The sequence below is a fragment of the Sparus aurata genome, chromosome 11, assembly GCF_900880675.1.
Source record: "Sparus aurata chromosome 11, fSpaAur1.1, whole genome shotgun sequence".
Lineage (NCBI taxonomy): Eukaryota > Metazoa > Chordata > Actinopteri > Spariformes > Sparidae > Sparus > Sparus aurata.
The window spans coordinates 6,890,682-6,906,867 of record NC_044197.1 but is presented as its reverse complement, the minus strand read 5'-3'; the positions used below and the strand labels follow the sequence as shown (position 1 = coordinate 6,906,867).

Here is a 16,186-nt window from a genome sequence, read left to right as displayed (position 1 = left end):
GTTCCTGCAGGGTACAGCCCAGGTGAGCCTTGCAGACTGTGAGGGAAGTGCCGAGATGGTTTACCACTGGCTGCGAGTGCAGATGTTGAGCGGGACTGAGTTGCCCAGGCCTGAACACAAGAGCCTTAGCCACCGCAGACACCACGACAGCCAGGAGGACGAGCACAGGCCCAGAGCCATGGTAAACACACATACATGTTTTTGTCCTGTAAATAAAACCAGTGTCAGTTAACAGAAAATGATGGCATCTTCCTCAGGGATGTGGAGAGAAGCACTGCAGGAGGTGGAAATGTGTTGACTAAAGTGCTTTACAGATGCTTTTAGAAATACATTAAGATCATTAACAAGAAATGGGAAAAGGTAAATGTGTTAACTAAATATAAAATGACGATGTTATAGTGACATTCGTAAAGATTATTGATAATTGGAAAAATGTACTGTGTCATGTTCCTTTGTAAGGAAAAATCATGTCTGCATGTCATCAGTCTTAATCAGCAGCAAGATAAAGAATATTGTATTTCCTAAAAACAGACCCAAGTGGGAAAAACAAAAATAGGAGCTAAAATAAATCCATGATAAAGTGTTTGTTTAGAAAACAGTGGTTTCCAGCTGCTTTTGCTTGTGAACTCCTTAAAATGAAGGCATGCTTCTTTCTGACCCCACACCTTTGTGCGCGCCTCATACAGCCCACTGCCCAGTATTTCAAAAGTCTTGTTCCTGATCGGTTTGTGCAGCCTGCTGTACATTTCTTGAAGCAGGCAACGGAAGCTCCAACACAGATATCAGATTAATTGCCTTTGCTGCAAAGCTACCTATGGCTTGATGTAGTTATCGGTACCATGATGCAGTAAAATTTATGTTCATATTAATTTCTGTTAATTGAATCTTTGGTTTAGAATCATATTTATAGATGTGAATTAAAACACAATGCAACCTCATATTTTCTACAGCATGATTTATATTTTATGGATAAATTATATGGAATAATTAACACAGTAATTATTTAACACATGATTAACACAAGCACCAACAAACAGACTAGTCACTTTGGATCGTAACAGTAAGCTGAGCAGCTGATCCCAGCACTGTGGAGGAGAACTGATCTTTCTCTGAGTGTCATTGTGTAAATAGCAGTCAGTGTTTGTCAGACTGTTGCTGTAGAATATCCCTCGCTGTCTTCAAGCTCTCAGTCCTTCCTGCTGCAGGTTGCATTATAGAACTGGGGAGATATTTGCTGAAATGTAGGTGCAAGGTGATCATTAGCAGCAGATGTTCAGAGCTAAAACACAAACAGTGACGGTTTCCTTTGAAGGATTTTTCCTTACTGTTGCTTTTACCAGCTTATGACTGCTCAGAGATGAATGACATGCGGAGGGTTTGGCCGTGTGCCTGCTTGTGGAGAGTTGGGAGATATTGTGCACCTGAGTCAGGGCTTGGGAAAAATTCATCTCATGCCCTCTAGCTTGCACGGTACTAATGAAACGAGCAATCCTGATTCATTACAAGGGAGAAATAAGTAGATTGTCCCATTAAATGCATTGATGTGTAAATCCTGCCCGCCTTGCCTTTGGGAGAAGTCTTGGTGATGCTGTTGTTGAGTTGTTTGTAGCCTACAGTGTGCAGGTGTGCTGCTCGTAAAAGTATATGATTGACAAGAATGTGTCTCGCGAGCCAAATGAGCCTTCACACTGTCAGAGCAGGGAGGAGGAATGTTGTGTGAGAAACATGTGTCCGATTTTTCTCTGTGACATTACAGGACACTGTGTGCACTCTGCTGTCACGCACCACCAACACCACCACCAACACCTCCCATCTGGAGGAGCGGGAAGGAGAGCTGGAGCTGCAGAGGCTGGAGAAGAAGGATGAGCCGGGCGAGGCGGCGTCTGAGAGGTGTGCTGGTGTTTTTTTGTTTTTTTTTTTCTTTCAGCTTGAACCAAGTTCTGTCATGTTGTGTACAAAATCACTTGCTTTTCCTTCAGCATGTGTGTTAATGTGACACGGGTGTACTTTGCAGGAGTTGGCAGGCAGAGTCCGTGGACAGCGGCTGCAGCAACAGCACAGCGTTCACTCCTGCCTGCTCAGAGGGGCTGTGTGCAGAGGGCATCTGCATCACCACCGGAGGGCGCTGTGAACAGACCACCAGCAAACTCTCCACGATGAAGGTGAAGTCTGCAGCAGTGACGGTGTGGAGCTGCATATTCACTGACACTTTAACGCCGCATTCCAATACCCATACTTCTATACTGTTTGATACGCCAAAAACATATTTAGTTTGTCGAATGCAGTATGCCGAAAATACAAGAATGTATCATCCCATCATAGTCTGCATGCTTTTCTCCCAATGCTGACCCACAATCCTCTGCGTAGCTGCGGATACGTCACATCGCCTTAAGGATGACAGCTCATTGGCTGCAATCCAAATCGCGTAATTTTTCTTCTTGTGCTTTTTTCCTCAAAACCTGGAGCTATGCACACTATTCTGTGAACTTGAAGCTCATGTATCCCAAAAAAAACCAAAAACAACCCAGACTGCCAAACTCTGACGAGCGCGATTTTCAGCGGTGCTTCATGTAGAGATCCGGAGTCTTGTCTATTTTAACCGAGACATGAAAATGACGTGTAGACATTCATATCGGCATCAAACTGTCAAACTATCTGTAGAATATGTCACAGACATGAAGAGAGTACACACAGGAGGAGGGCAGTCTTTTTCCCCGTGCTGTCCCCCTGCCACTGCCTCACTCTTTCAGCGGCGGTTAAGGAAAATAACATCATCGTATTTATTGATAATTATCACAGGCAAACTCCTTGCAAACAGATTGTGCAGACAGGCGCTACGCTGCAGCAATGACACTGCCTGTGTGGACACACACCACACGAGTGAGCAGCGACGAAGCTGAGCTAAGCTGCCACGCACTTAACAAACAAAATCCCATCATTTAAAGGTTAAGGGTTCACTTGTTTGTCATTTTACAACACCAGGGTTTCTTAAACAAAACTACTTTAAATTCTCTGTATGTTGTGTAAGGAGAAAAAAACAATTTTATACACTTAAGTGGGGAGAAATATTTAAGCAGTCTCACCTCGCCTGAGGATGTTTTTGTATCTCTCGTCAGATGGCTGCAGGGTAAAGAAGGTTGTCGCTGGGTTGGGTGTTGTCTTTTAGAAACCTTTGGGCTCCGTGCAGATAACTCACTTCACCGAGGTCACTGATGCTCTTTAGATCAGCACCAGTGATTATCTGGGCGGTTTTAATCACCCGCTGAAGGGCCTTCCTGTCCTGTCTTTCAAAATGACATACCTTAATCACAAATTGGTCTCACCCAACTCTACTCACTTGTTCAAAGTGAAATTGGGCAAACACTTCAATCATCTGTCAATCATCTATGAAAAAGGCCTCAGGTGACCTCATGATGTGTTGAGGAAGGAAAATGTCACACCATGGAGAACTGATGGTAAAAGGAGGACGGCAATATTTCTAAAACTTTTTGCGTTTTATACGACGAGTTCACAGTCTGGGTACTGTCAAACGTGTATTGAAACCTATTTATATGACATATTCACACTATTACTATACTAGTATACTATACTACTATACTAAAAAAGGAAACAATTTATACATTTAACCAACTCATGAAGCCAGAACATACACATTAGGGTCATATTGTCACATAAACCTGGAAATAATCAGAAAATCAAAGAATTCAGAACGTTAATTTAAGGTGACTTGTTATTGCAGGTGGAGAAGGCCACCATGACGGAAGGCGTGTTCCCGGAGCTGGTGCGAGTCCGGCCCAAAGAGAGGGGAGGCCGCTGGGGTCACGCCTCGCCGTTCATGCGCGGCAGCACCATCGTTCGCTCTCAGACCTTCTCCCCTGGCGCTCGGAGTCAGTATGTCTGCAGGGTGAGTTTGTCCACACAGAATTACTACTTTTCAAACATTTGCACAGTCGCCTGTTCACTTACACTATACCACTCAGTTCTAACTCCTGTCTCTGTTGAATCATTCAGTTATATCGCAGCGACAGTGACAGCTCAACTCTACCAAAGAAATCGCCCTTCGTCAGGAACACGTTGGAAAGAAGAACATTGCGGTATAAGCAGGTACCGTCACATTATAATGTCTCTAGTGTTCACATGTAACAGTGTTAAGTATGTAGTTTCTGAGGGGGTGTGTGTGTGTGTTATAGCAGCAGTCGTACCGCTCCTCCCTGGCCGAGCAGCCGACACGTACCTCCCTGGACCTGGAGCTGGATCTCCAGGCCTGCAGGACGCGTCAGAGGCAGCTGATGGAGGAGCTGACCGCACTGAGGGAGCTGAAGCTGCGACTGGAGGAGCCGCAGGCCAGGGAGGACCCGGAGCTCCCCCACTGGGCCTTGAGGGACGAGCGCTTCCGCTGCCTGCTCAGAGAGGCCCAGAGACAGGTTGGACTGGAAGCACAGCATTTAAGTTACTTTACGAACCACGTGGCAGTGGGCCTCGGCCAGCAGCAGCCGCTGACTCTTCCTCGTTTTGTTGTGCTACAGGCCAGCCAAAGCAAACAGGAGCAACGTCAGGAGGAGGCGGCAGAGAGGAGGCTGAGGAAGGCTTCCAAAGAGGTTCTGCAGATGAGGGGGCAGAGCCAGAAGGAGCCTCTGCCAGTGCAGACGTTCAGGTTGGGATAATGCTGCCTCCTGGTCAGCTGTCACACTGTTACACCTCTTGGAATGTTAACCTCACACTGAGACAGTCTGAGCGTCTTTAGCTTCAATAACATAATGTGAGATATTTTGGTGAAGCTGTGGTTTTACCATGTTGGGCCATATTTCAGACACTTCAGCTCCTTTTGAGCTCCTCTCTGGTAATTCTCACAGTTCCAATTTTTTTCTGTAGTAAGGACATCAGGAGAAACCTCGACTCATTTTCGCTGGTCAGGAAGTTACGCCAGTTGTAGCAAAAACACGTTCTGAAAGGCGCCAGAAACTCCCGTATGTTAAACAGCGCTGCAGACATGAAGAAACTGCTCGCAGGGTTTTTTTGTTCACATTCAGAGACACACAAAGGGCTGTGCAATACGGTAAAAAAAATCTAAGGTAAATGTATTGTTTTGACAGGTATTAGTGGGAATGATCAGTTCTGCATCATAATTTTCATTTTCACTTGATGTAATTGTATTTGTGTAATTGACGTCATATCTAATAAACAAGATTTGTAGGCCAGGAAATCTCAGGCAGCCCTCCCGCACTAAGAGGTCTAAATCTTCACTGGCCTCACAATTCAATTCTAGTAAGATTCAGCTGTCAACGATTCAAATGCAAAATGATTCTCGATGCTTCTCAGTGTATTTATATTACTTTTTCATCATTCAAGTTCTCCTTTTCTTCAGAAAGTCCTTCCATTAATCAGACCACAGCGGCTGTCAAAAAGAAAAACTGCATCTATTCAAAAACAAAACATAAATCCAGCTGCAGTGCCGAACTTGTTTGTTGTAATCTACAATAACATTTCTAGGCAACATACTGTGATCTGGATAACTGAGAACCTTCAACATGCCACAATAATATTGTTTTAACCTGGCAGCTTTACGATAAGGCATTCATTTATTCTGCTGAGACACATCTCTCTGAGTTGGATGGCAGAGTTGACAGCTCCTCGTCAGATCTTGTGTAGATTAGCTGGGCTTGCCGTAACAGTTTCTGTTTATGGCTGCAGATGTTAGCTTCAGGTGAAAATGGCTAACATGATTAGTATTTGTTGTGAGGTAAAATTCTTGTCCATTCCAGCAAGGTCATTAAATCCGACAGGTGCCTCGAGATATTGAGGTTTTTTATTTTTTTTATCTCTGCCTCTCTGAGACGCATCTCCTACATAAGTAACGTTATCCTCGTGTCTGCTTACAATTCAAAGCATGGGAACAATGTTGTGGTGTAAAGTTATCGTCCAGCTGAGGGCTGATAATCAAAACTCGACCTAAGCAGCAGACTCTGCATTACGCTCCGTCTCTGCATCGATGCAGAATCTCCCACATGTACGTACTGGTACGTTCGTAGGTCACATTCTTGTGAACGCTTTATCTCAGCAGTGCCTTGAGGAAATGTCTTCAGATTTGGTACAAATGTCTACTTGGGCTCAATGATGAACTGATTACATGTTGGATGTCAAAGTTCAAAGATCGCTGTGAACTCAGAGAACACACTTTTGGCCATTCCTCAACAATTCATTTGATAATTACAACAAAATCTCACACAAATGTCAAAGAGGATAGAATTATGACGTTTTATATCCAGAAGGTCAAAAACGTTACTGTGACATCAGAATAGTCTGCAAAAACCTGGTTTGTGCCGTTATTCACCGTCATGGCTCAGGAGGCAAACACATCTTGGTCATTGTCCTACTTTCCTTAAATATAAGAGGCCTTTTTTAAACCTTATTTCCAGAATATTTCTTTGTCTTATATGAGGCCGATAATCTAAATAATGGGCAGGAAATGAGAGTGTGATGATTTGAAATAAAAACAATATGTATGTAAGAGAAATACAAAATATTATTTGGCATATACCTCGAGATAACTGAACGATTCAGAGGATTTTAATCATAAAATGTCTTTTTTGTTTTGTTTAATTCTGTCTTTAAATCTAAAAGTATACATTAGAAAAATCCACCGAGGATTGTGTTCAGGAAGTCATTACAGTCGGCAGCAGGTGAAGATCTACAGTATGTTTTCATCCAAGACATTTTCTGTGTACCAGTGTTGATGAACAGGCTTTTATTTAGCAAAGTAAATCAGAATGTGTGTGTAAACATGTTTTCTTTTCTCTTCCTGCAGAGAGAAGATGGCTTTTTTTACTAGACCAAGGTTCAACATACCTCCTTTGCCAGCTGACGATGTATGAGAACTTGCCTCTGTATTATTATAATTATTATTATTATTATTATGTGACTAAACATGAAGTATTTGTTAAATTTTCTGAGCTCATGAAGTACAAAGTTCTTTCAACCAAGGATGTGGGCAGGATGACACGCAGATCATGTTGAAGATTAGAAGGTTTCACATTTTCAGAAGCGTTTGTGCGGCTATTATAAACATGAACAAACTAGACACACACACACACACAGAGTTATCGACAACAGCACGGCCGTTGATCTCCTCTCGGGGAAGACGCCTCTCATGAGGAAACAGTATCTCTCTATTCCTGTATGAGTTACAGATCCTGTTGTTTGTGCTTACAAAAGGCTGGAAGACGGGAACAAAAGTCGGTTTGGACAAATTCACTGTACTGTAACTTATTTTATAGTACTTTTCCTTGAAGGAAATTAAAAAAACGCTTCCTGCTTTTTAAGTGTATTTTGTAGCTTTGAACAAATAGCACTTCAATGTTTTTACATACGGTTAAATGGAACTGTCTGATTTTGTTTTCTGTTACCTAATTCTTAAGAGTTATTTACATAAAATGTCACTTTGTAATCCACTTTTATTACAGATGTCATTGTCCTTTTGTTGTTATGTTATTAAAATTAATATTATTTCATGTACTTTTCAATATATGGATGAATATATGACACATTATTCAGATTTTTTTTTATGATGTCTGTATGAACATCTGCAGTGTTACCTCTTGTGAAGATAAAACCATTAAACCACATCGCGGCGCTCGGCTTTTTAATCGGTTACCTTCCAGATGCAGCTAATTAACAGGACCTACTGAACTGAACACACCGTATTCTGCACACACAAACGTTTTCTTTAAGTGTGTCACGGCGTTACATGTGATTTCTCTCAAACCGCGAACAGGCTGCAATGACCCATTTGAGTCTGAAGTCGCCGATTCTAAAGAAGCCATACCACACAGCAGGCAGGCAGCTGTGTCAGCAACTCATCTTGATATGACATCCTGTTTGAGCTTCTCCACATGAGAAGCTAGAAAGTCACTCAAACACAGCAGTGAGGGCAGAACTTATAATTAATAGAAAAAGTGCTGAGAGCTCCACATTTCTCATGCCTCATTCCCAAACAGAAAAATGCAGCTCGCCGTTTGAAAGTATGCCCGCAGCCCTGCAGGCAAACAAGTCCCAGGTCTCTGCTTGCCTTCATTAACTGTCATGTCAGAGTAGGTAGGGACAGGTCTTATGCAACCTGCAAACACACCGTGCACTTCTACATTTCTATTATTACAACCCAGATTATAGAAAAACAGGCCAGTGTGTGAAATGCAAATAAAAACAGAATGCAGCTATTTGCATATGGACTGTGTTCACTAACAACAGATATTGTAGTATTATCTTTTATACCATCATGTGTTTGATAAAGTGGTGAAACTCACTCCCATCTTTGCTTGTGAGCGATGCTGGAGGTCGTCCCTTTCATACCCAATCATGATACCATGACCGTGTTACCGATGAACCCGTTCACCTGTAAAATGTTCCCAACGGGATGGTTTTTTTTAAGCATTCCACACGTTTCCCAGTCTTTTGAAGCTCCGGTCCCAACTTAAGTGTTGCTGGCATCAGAATGGAATGAGTGTATACTTGCAAAAACCAATGAAGCTGGTGACCCACAGAGCAAAAACAGCTCCAAAAGAAACTTAATTCAACATTAAAAAGACTTCCACTGCAGAGCCAGAGTGAAAGGCTTTTAGATGTCTTTTCAACACTGACTTGTGTCGACCAAGTGAAATACTTACAGGGTTCAAAATGTACATTTTTATATTGTACTTTTAGAAATCTAACTTTTTTATGACCCTGGACCTCAACCTCAGAGTGCACTTTACCAGGTCAGCTACTCATCTCGTTTATTAACTTTTTGTTCATCAAACGTTGGAACAACAGCCAACCCCATAAAGCACCAAACACTCTACACAGACTTGCAAAAACTCAAGTTTGGCACCCTGTAAGGATGTCACGTGGACGTCATTAGTGAACAGTGAAATGGCGCTGAAAGAACTTTGATTCTGGCTCTCTAGTCGTTGAATTGACGTCTTTTGGATGTTTTTGCTCATTTGGAAGGTAAAACATTAAATATCTTTGTTTCACACACCGCCCTAACATTTTTTAAAATGTTTTTAATGATTTCAGCGCAGAAACAACCATAAAAATGTCTGTAAAATAAACTTGCATCTCTGTTTTTGACTTTTCTATCATGGAAAATAGCAACTGATTAACTAAAATGCGGTGCAACGTGTTATTCACATAACTGAGTTGTTCTCGGTCGGTTTCAGTGGTTTTATTTGTTTCAGCTTGCAGTGTAAACCAACTTGGAGACACCGTAAACCTAAATCAGGTCATCGTTTGGTTCACATCACAGCTGCTCTATTGGTAATCCACTGGCTTGTAGTAAAAGAGCTCAAATGTCCAAAAACAATGTGGCCCCCCATAAGTATTCAGAAAGTCAAACGCTTTAAAAATACCTTTTTTTAATGAGAAAAATACATTTCAAATAATGCTGATAATATCTGCCATGTGTCATAAGAAAGCAGAGTAAATTCTGTTGTAGTTGCTTGTTAAAATACAACAGTGACTCCCGCCAGCTGGCCCGCTGTTCGCATCAGAATGACGCCATGAAGAAAAAGACAACATGGCTGCCAGGTAAGACGTGTCTGTGTTTGCTTCTCATAAATTAAATCTCTTGTGGGTCATTCTGCAAATATCCAGTCATCAGACTCCTCATTATGTCTGTGGTATATTGAGTTATACAACACGTGCACACGTGGGTCCGAGTACAAATATGATTAATCTCTCTTTTTACAACCAGAGGTGTTCAAATTCGGGGAACTGTAGGTGTTAAATTGTGCTGTCAAAGACCTAAATGTCCTCGTCAGGCTGTAAAGGTAATTAATGTGTAGCAGTAGCAGCAGTAAACATCAGCTGGAATACAGAGACGTTAAAGCGTGCGGTGTGATGCACGTTTACATGCTGCTCGTCCTCCCGTTCACATCAACACTGGCACTTTGTCTGTGCAGTTAGAGGAACTCATTACACTCTTTATCACACGGTTTTTTACATTGTTTATCCCAGGAGAAACGTTCATGCAGCACCCTTAAAATGTAAATCGATGTAAAGTAAAACATCCAGCTCACATACTGTATGTCCGTATGACCAGTAGTACTCCAGTTTTTTTTCAAACATTTCAGTCCAGTGTGTGTCTTCAGGGTGGAGGTCTCTATATGGGAATAGAAACGATGGTTGGTAGAGGGCCGATTGGAGGTGGATTGTATTTCTCGACCCTCATCAGTCGCCGCAGGATGTCGTCCCGGTCGCGTGGCCAGCTGTAGACGTGTGTGTTTTGAAGCCAGTTGGGGACGTGACACTGTGAACACATGAAGAGAAAGAGTAATCAGACTGTTCGTTAGAGGTAGAGCATGTGTTGATGTGGCTTCATAACTTTTTAAAGATGTAGAGAAACAACAGAAGAAGAAAGCTGACATGCATGCTCATAAATCTTACCTTTCTAGCCCCGGGGAACACGATGGGAATGAACCTGAAATTCTTGCTTCCATTCTGAATGAACTCATTCTGGAGCTACAAAAAAAAAAACAACTCATTGAAATGATAAAAAAGTTCAACATTAGGTGGATAATGGAGAATTTGCGAATTTGGAGAAGCTGTGAACCTGTTTGTGAATGTAGACGGTGTTGAAGGTCCTCTCGTCGTTCTCCAGGCCAACAGGGGAGGCTGTCACCGTCTCATAGTACTTGGGACTGATGATGATGATGATCAGGTACTCTTTCTGGATGAGGGCACAACAAAAACATGAGTGCTTATCAATCCTGTTTATGCTCTATTATAAAACATTAATAAATCCATTTTTATAAACTTAGAAATATCAGATTTTCACCTCGCTGAGGTACCGTTCCATGAAGTCTATCTTGCTTATACTCCTAAACTGCTGCTCAAAGATATCAATCTGAAACAAAGAAAGACATCAGTTAGAAAGTTTCCACAAACAAATTACACCCCAGCTGCCCTACTAAGCCAAAACACATCAACACATATTTCCCACACATGTATCTAAGACCAAAATCTGATTTATTTTGATGTCTAAAAAAATGTATGCCATGGAAATTAAACATGCAGTTACAGCTAAAAACTAGAACAAGTGTGGGCGAACTGCTAAAAAAAAGGCTAAATCCTGAAAAAGTGCAATATTTAACAATTCTAGTTGAAAACAATAACAAAATAACAACGGAACTAAAACTATCAACAGAATATTAATGAATAACAGTTTTGATGTTATGGCCTTTATGTATACCATTGCAAAGCATGTTGAGCATGCTGACCGGCTAACCCCAGCCCGTCCCCGTCTAAAGCACCTGTGCTAACGTAAACACCAACACTTCCTGGTGTAAGACCGATAACTGCACAGCAACTGAGCCAACAAGCTAAAAGCAGCTACAGTTGGCTGCAGCCGGTGGTTACTCTGGGGATATGCTGACACCTGTTTGTTTACATATTGCACCTTTAAAGCTAGCCAGAGGTAACTACGGCAAGCCTTAGCTTAAGACTCTTATGACAATTTGTTCATTAAACTAACATCTTGGTTGTGAGGCAATGAAGCAGAAGTTTAACCCAGTCATGGCAATTAAAAACAGATACTTGATTGATTTATTATATTAGTTTCAAGTAATATTTATTATTAATATTTTATCATTTTATATCAGCAGAGAGAAGTATTTTTTTAACTGACACTGATACCAAAGGTTCATGTGAAAAATTTCAAAAGTCCAAAAAGATTTTAAGAAATCCTCCATACTCTGTTTATCTGTTACAGTTTTACCCTTTTATCTCTACTTGTGCCAAAACATAACAAAAAGCAAGACATACATGCGTATCAAAGCCGTTGTGTCGCAGCAGTGCAACGAAGTTGATGATCTCATTGACGTGCTTATCGTTGTCCGCTTCATACGTGACAAACACTCTTCCTGTATTCAAGAGCAGTAAATCAATAATGAAGGCAGTGTTCAGCAGCTCGGTGATTAAACACTCTGATAATCTGCAGACCTGCCGTCAACACTTACTCTGCTCCAGTGAGAGTGGTGCGCTACAAGGAGGGTTCTTGTCTTTCGCTGGAGTGTTGAGGTCGCTGCATGAAGTAAAAAGTTAATTTTTAATCACAGTTCAAAAACATGCAACATGAGTAAAGAGGCCGAAATGTGTCCAGCAACTCACATTTGTGTGTAACCAGCTCCAGGAAGTCTGCAGTCAACTGGAACTAAAGCAGTAAATACAAGAGAAAGAAAAAAATCAATTACAGGCTAACCGCCTTCTACCGTAAGAGCTATAATTAACTGCTCCTGTCAACCAGTATGTGCCTGTGTCGGGGTGATAAACAGTTTTAGACTTACAGTATGGGCCATAAGCTGGGTGATACTGAGGCCAGGGGGGGTTGTTGGGCAGAGGCCCCCTGTTGAAGGCGTCCGCAGGACACTGAGCACAGCAGGCAGCACCCTTCGGCGAGCACGAGTACGGAGGCAACGTATGGTGATACAAGTTGGCTGAAGGCGGGTTGGAGCACAGAGAAAACGGCTGCTCTAAACTGCTCATACTGGTGCTGTGTCCAGCAGGCAGGGACAGGGACTTGCACCCTGAAAGGCAGCTATCTCCAGTACAGCTGGAGAAATCTTTGTGGCCCAGAGAGGACGGCAGGCTGTTGGGATACCCCGACCAGCTGCTGGCAAAGCTTGGGTGAAGCCAGGCTCCGTTTGCCTGGCTTGGGAACGGCGTGGGCTGGCTGTACCCGGCAGGCAAGCTGCGGGGAGGATGATACGAGAAGTAGCTCAGGCCAGGATGAGGGAGAGTGTGGTTGTGTTTGTATTCCTGCTCTCTGTCCGGCCTCTGTCGGCTGAACAGGGGGTCATCGGGGAAGGCGGCATGCTCTGGAGGAGTGCGGTGGCCATCAGGGTTAGTCGTGGAGTCCGGCTTGGGGACAACGCTGGCTTCTCGCTCCTCTGTACTCATGGTCTCATCGTCCTCTTCAGGCGTGTTCTGCTGGCTGTTGTGGTATCTGCTCAGCTGTCTGACGTGACTGTGGGGGAGAGAAACAAGTTTTATCATGATGAATTAAGAGGAATATTTGTCTGTCTTCCTGAGTTTTGTAACATCTGTGGTAACAGTGTATTTGTTGTCATGGTTACCTATTCAGAGCTGAGACGAGGGAAGTTGGCATCATCGTTAAGCCTCCTCCTGACATCCATGTGTGACTGGTTTAGCTCCGCCTGAAATTCTGTAGAGGACATGAGTCAAAACAAAACTAGCCAGGCGAAATATCAGATTGAAAGTACAGCAGCTTTATTCTCCTTCTTTTGCATATTAACACATACCTAAGTTAACATTCAATACATTCAGATGCAAATTTTGTATACCAGCCCACACTTCTACTGGTGTGTTTTTCGATTCACATGAGAACACATTTCAGTGTGTGACACAGTGTCTCCCACACAGGGGACTTTTCTCTAAATGTTTAGTGGTTCCTACTTAGGAGACCGATGAACTCACATGTGGGAATAAGGAAATGATGCCGCTCACCGACAGAAAAAACAGACTCATGGGGGAAAGATCAAAACCACAAAACTTCCAGATGATAAACATTTGTCTCTGGATTTCTGAGTAATGAAGTTTGATTCACAGCTGTGTGCCCACAGTGTCATTGACTAAATACACATTTCTCACCCACATTCTCAAAATCTTGTGGCCATTCACACTGGTTTTTGTTGTTGTTGTTGTTTTAGTAAAGTAATAGGAAATAAAAAGGTAAACTACCCAACAGATGCCAATTTAGATTTAAAATTTACTTCACTCAGGGTCACAGAAATGTTTCTTTTCATAACAGACTCTCTGCTCAGCTCAACAAACAGCTACTTCACACATCTGTTTAGGTGGGTTTACCTTCCAACACGCACCTGATGGTTCCTGTAAATGTAAATACACACTCATTTAAAGCCTCTGTGGTCACACACACATTGTTGTGTACACTTTCCACGGAACCTGACCCAGATACGTCTCCGGCTACCTTTTTATTTCGAGCTGACAGGTTAAAAAAAAAAAAATACAACAACCTTCCAGTCATTATCTGTACGATCTGTTGAGACTAGCACAGGTGTTTTAATTAGCGTGAGTTTAGCAATATTAAGCTAGTAGCGTCTTTACACGTCAGTTATCCCTAAGTTTGACGTTATTACCCTTAAAAAACTCTAAAATAATAAAGCTCACTGTAAACTAGTTTTATTAGAAGCGTTACAACTCGTACACACAAAGCTTTAAACATAAGGGTCTTTTTTTGGTCAAAGTATATAAAAATAAACAACTTGTGCAAGTCAAGTGTAATTACGTGACGTAACTTACCGTTGGTGCTTCAGGTTCACGAGCGCACGACAGGTAACTCCACCGCGTTCACTGATTAACCGTTAAAAGTTTACAAAAAACATGAGAGCTGACAGAGAAACACATCGTCCACCGGAGACAGATGACAGATTTTGACGCTCTCGATGGATTTGGTCTGAACTTTGCCGCTGAGCCGCGCCGCCCCGCGGACTGACTCCACCTCCACCCACCGTGTGTGTGTGGGGGGGGGGGGGGGGGGAGTGTAGCACGCACGCACTGACGCAAGCACACACATACACTCATACTTGTACATCTGTAGTTGTGAGGACCCGCCATGACTTAATGCTCTTCCTATCTAATATTGGGGGGGACTTGTTACAAAGTCATCCATTTTTACTTTTTCGTTGTAACGAGTAACGTAACGCGTTACTTCTGCAGTTCAAGTAATCCAAGAGTAATAAGTTACTGGTAAAAAATGTGCTTTCTTTTTCCTTTTATTTTGTTTCGTTTCCTTGCACTTTTCCTTGAGGGTCGCAGGGATGTTACTGCTTTTATCCCCCTTTTTCAATGTATTTATTTTTTATTTAACCTTTATTTATCCAGGAGAAATCCCGTTGAGATTAGGAACCTCTTGTTCAAGGGAGTCCTGGCCAGGGTTCAAGGGGTCGTGGGGTTACTGGGGCCAAATCCAGTGAACACCCTGGTTGAGTCGCCAGCTCATTGCAGGACCCTTACTGATGGCAGCCGGACAACGTGCCAACTGCGCATCAGGAGCAATTTTGGGGTTCAGTATCTTACTCAAGGATACTTCGACATGTAGCTCAGTTCCGCCCCAGGGGAGCCGGGATTCGAACCAGTGACCTTCCAGTCACTGGTCCACCAGCTCTACCATGGGCACTGAGCTACAGCCCCCTTTTGCCCCCACAGAAAACGTAACAAATGAGTCCCTGTTGTTTTGTTTTCATGTTAACAGCTGTGCCACATATTGTACGCTCCTGCCCATCTCTAAATGTTATATTGCGCTGTCGTTCCTGTTATTAAGGCTGCAGAGTTACTGATCGTGGGCAGGAAAGAAGGCTGCAAGGTGACGGTGGAGTCAATACATTTAAATTTACATACAGTTGGCTTCATCATGCCATCTAGACTATTGACCTACTACTGGACACAGCCCTCAAAGCAGAGCCCCTTTCATTCCAATGAAAGCTGCCCAGTAGTGCATGAAGCCCAAATCACTCGACCTCCAGCTGAGGCTCTTCCGCATATCTTCCACATCACCAGCCCAGAGAGCGTGGACACTAGAGACTTCTAACAACCGAGCTGGATAACTTCCAGTTTAGTCCCTGACTAACTGGAATGAGGATACACTTATTTGATTGTGCAGCTCTTCTAGACTATCAAAATGTTATTGGACTGAATAGCTCAAACACTTCTTTCACAATGATAGCTTGTGGGAAAAAGTCTTTTTGGGCCCCAGTGCATCATAGGACGTTGTAATTGCGGGGTTGGCCCCTAGTAAAAAAACTGGTTTCAAAGCTTGCAGCTCCTCATTTGGGGTTTGGTCTGAACAATGTAAGCGACATGCCAGACAAGTCTCACAGGGGTGTTACCATAATATTTGGTACAGTGGTGAACTGTGCCTATGGTAACTGGCCCTTCAAAATACAACCAGTTCAACGAGATGCAAGACTAGCAAAACCAGCAATAAAAAATCAGTTTCACACACTGAGCCTGTAAGCCAAGTCTATCGTTCCCAGCTGCCTGAAGTGGCGCACATAGTCTGCTTTTGCAGGTTGATTGAGCTCAAGGCGTTCGGGTGTTGGGCGGCCTTTTTTAACACTGTCCATCTTATCATTAAACGGTTGTCTTGGAAAGGGCACTGACAATAAATCTGTGA

The 16,186-nt window shown here is 42.8% G+C and overlaps 2 protein-coding genes across 3 annotated transcripts in view; one reads left to right on the top strand and one right to left on the bottom strand.

Annotated features, from left to right (window-relative positions):
* wwc3 (WWC family member 3) overlaps nucleotides 1-7,622 on the top strand; it is a 34,185-nt gene extending 26,563 nt beyond the window's left edge. The window contains exons 16-23 of one of the 2 annotated variants that reach the window (XM_030433757.1): nucleotides 11-181; nucleotides 1,757-1,890; nucleotides 2,015-2,162; nucleotides 3,740-3,904; nucleotides 4,012-4,104; nucleotides 4,194-4,424; nucleotides 4,527-4,654; nucleotides 6,806-7,622. In XM_030433757.1, coding sequence (XP_030289617.1) covers nucleotides 11-181; nucleotides 1,757-1,890; nucleotides 2,015-2,162; nucleotides 3,740-3,904; nucleotides 4,012-4,104; nucleotides 4,194-4,424; nucleotides 4,527-4,654; nucleotides 6,806-6,872 — 1,137 coding nt within the window. In that variant the 3' untranslated portion in view covers nucleotides 6,873-7,622. Of the gene's footprint in view, nucleotides 1-10; nucleotides 182-1,756; nucleotides 1,891-2,014; nucleotides 2,163-3,739; nucleotides 3,905-4,011; nucleotides 4,105-4,190; nucleotides 4,425-4,526; nucleotides 4,655-6,805 lie in introns of both variants that reach the window. The other variant, XM_030433756.1, reaches the window with a different exon arrangement.
* Nucleotides 7,623-9,372: 1,750 nt separating this feature from the next.
* traf3ip2l (TRAF3 interacting protein 2-like) lies at nucleotides 9,373-14,528 on the bottom strand. The gene is made up of 10 exons (XM_030433758.1): nucleotides 14,314-14,528; nucleotides 13,107-13,195; nucleotides 12,318-12,997; nucleotides 12,142-12,184; nucleotides 11,991-12,055; nucleotides 11,797-11,894; nucleotides 10,811-10,879; nucleotides 10,586-10,702; nucleotides 10,420-10,494; nucleotides 9,373-10,282 (listed from the first exon to the last, which is right to left on the bottom strand). The coding sequence occupies exons 2-10, from the start codon at nucleotides 13,160-13,162 to the stop codon at nucleotides 10,136-10,138; spliced, it is 1,350 nt and encodes a 449-aa protein (XP_030289618.1). The 5' UTR covers nucleotides 13,163-13,195; nucleotides 14,314-14,528; the 3' UTR covers nucleotides 9,373-10,135.
* Between the last annotated feature and the right edge of the window lie 1,658 nt (nucleotides 14,529-16,186).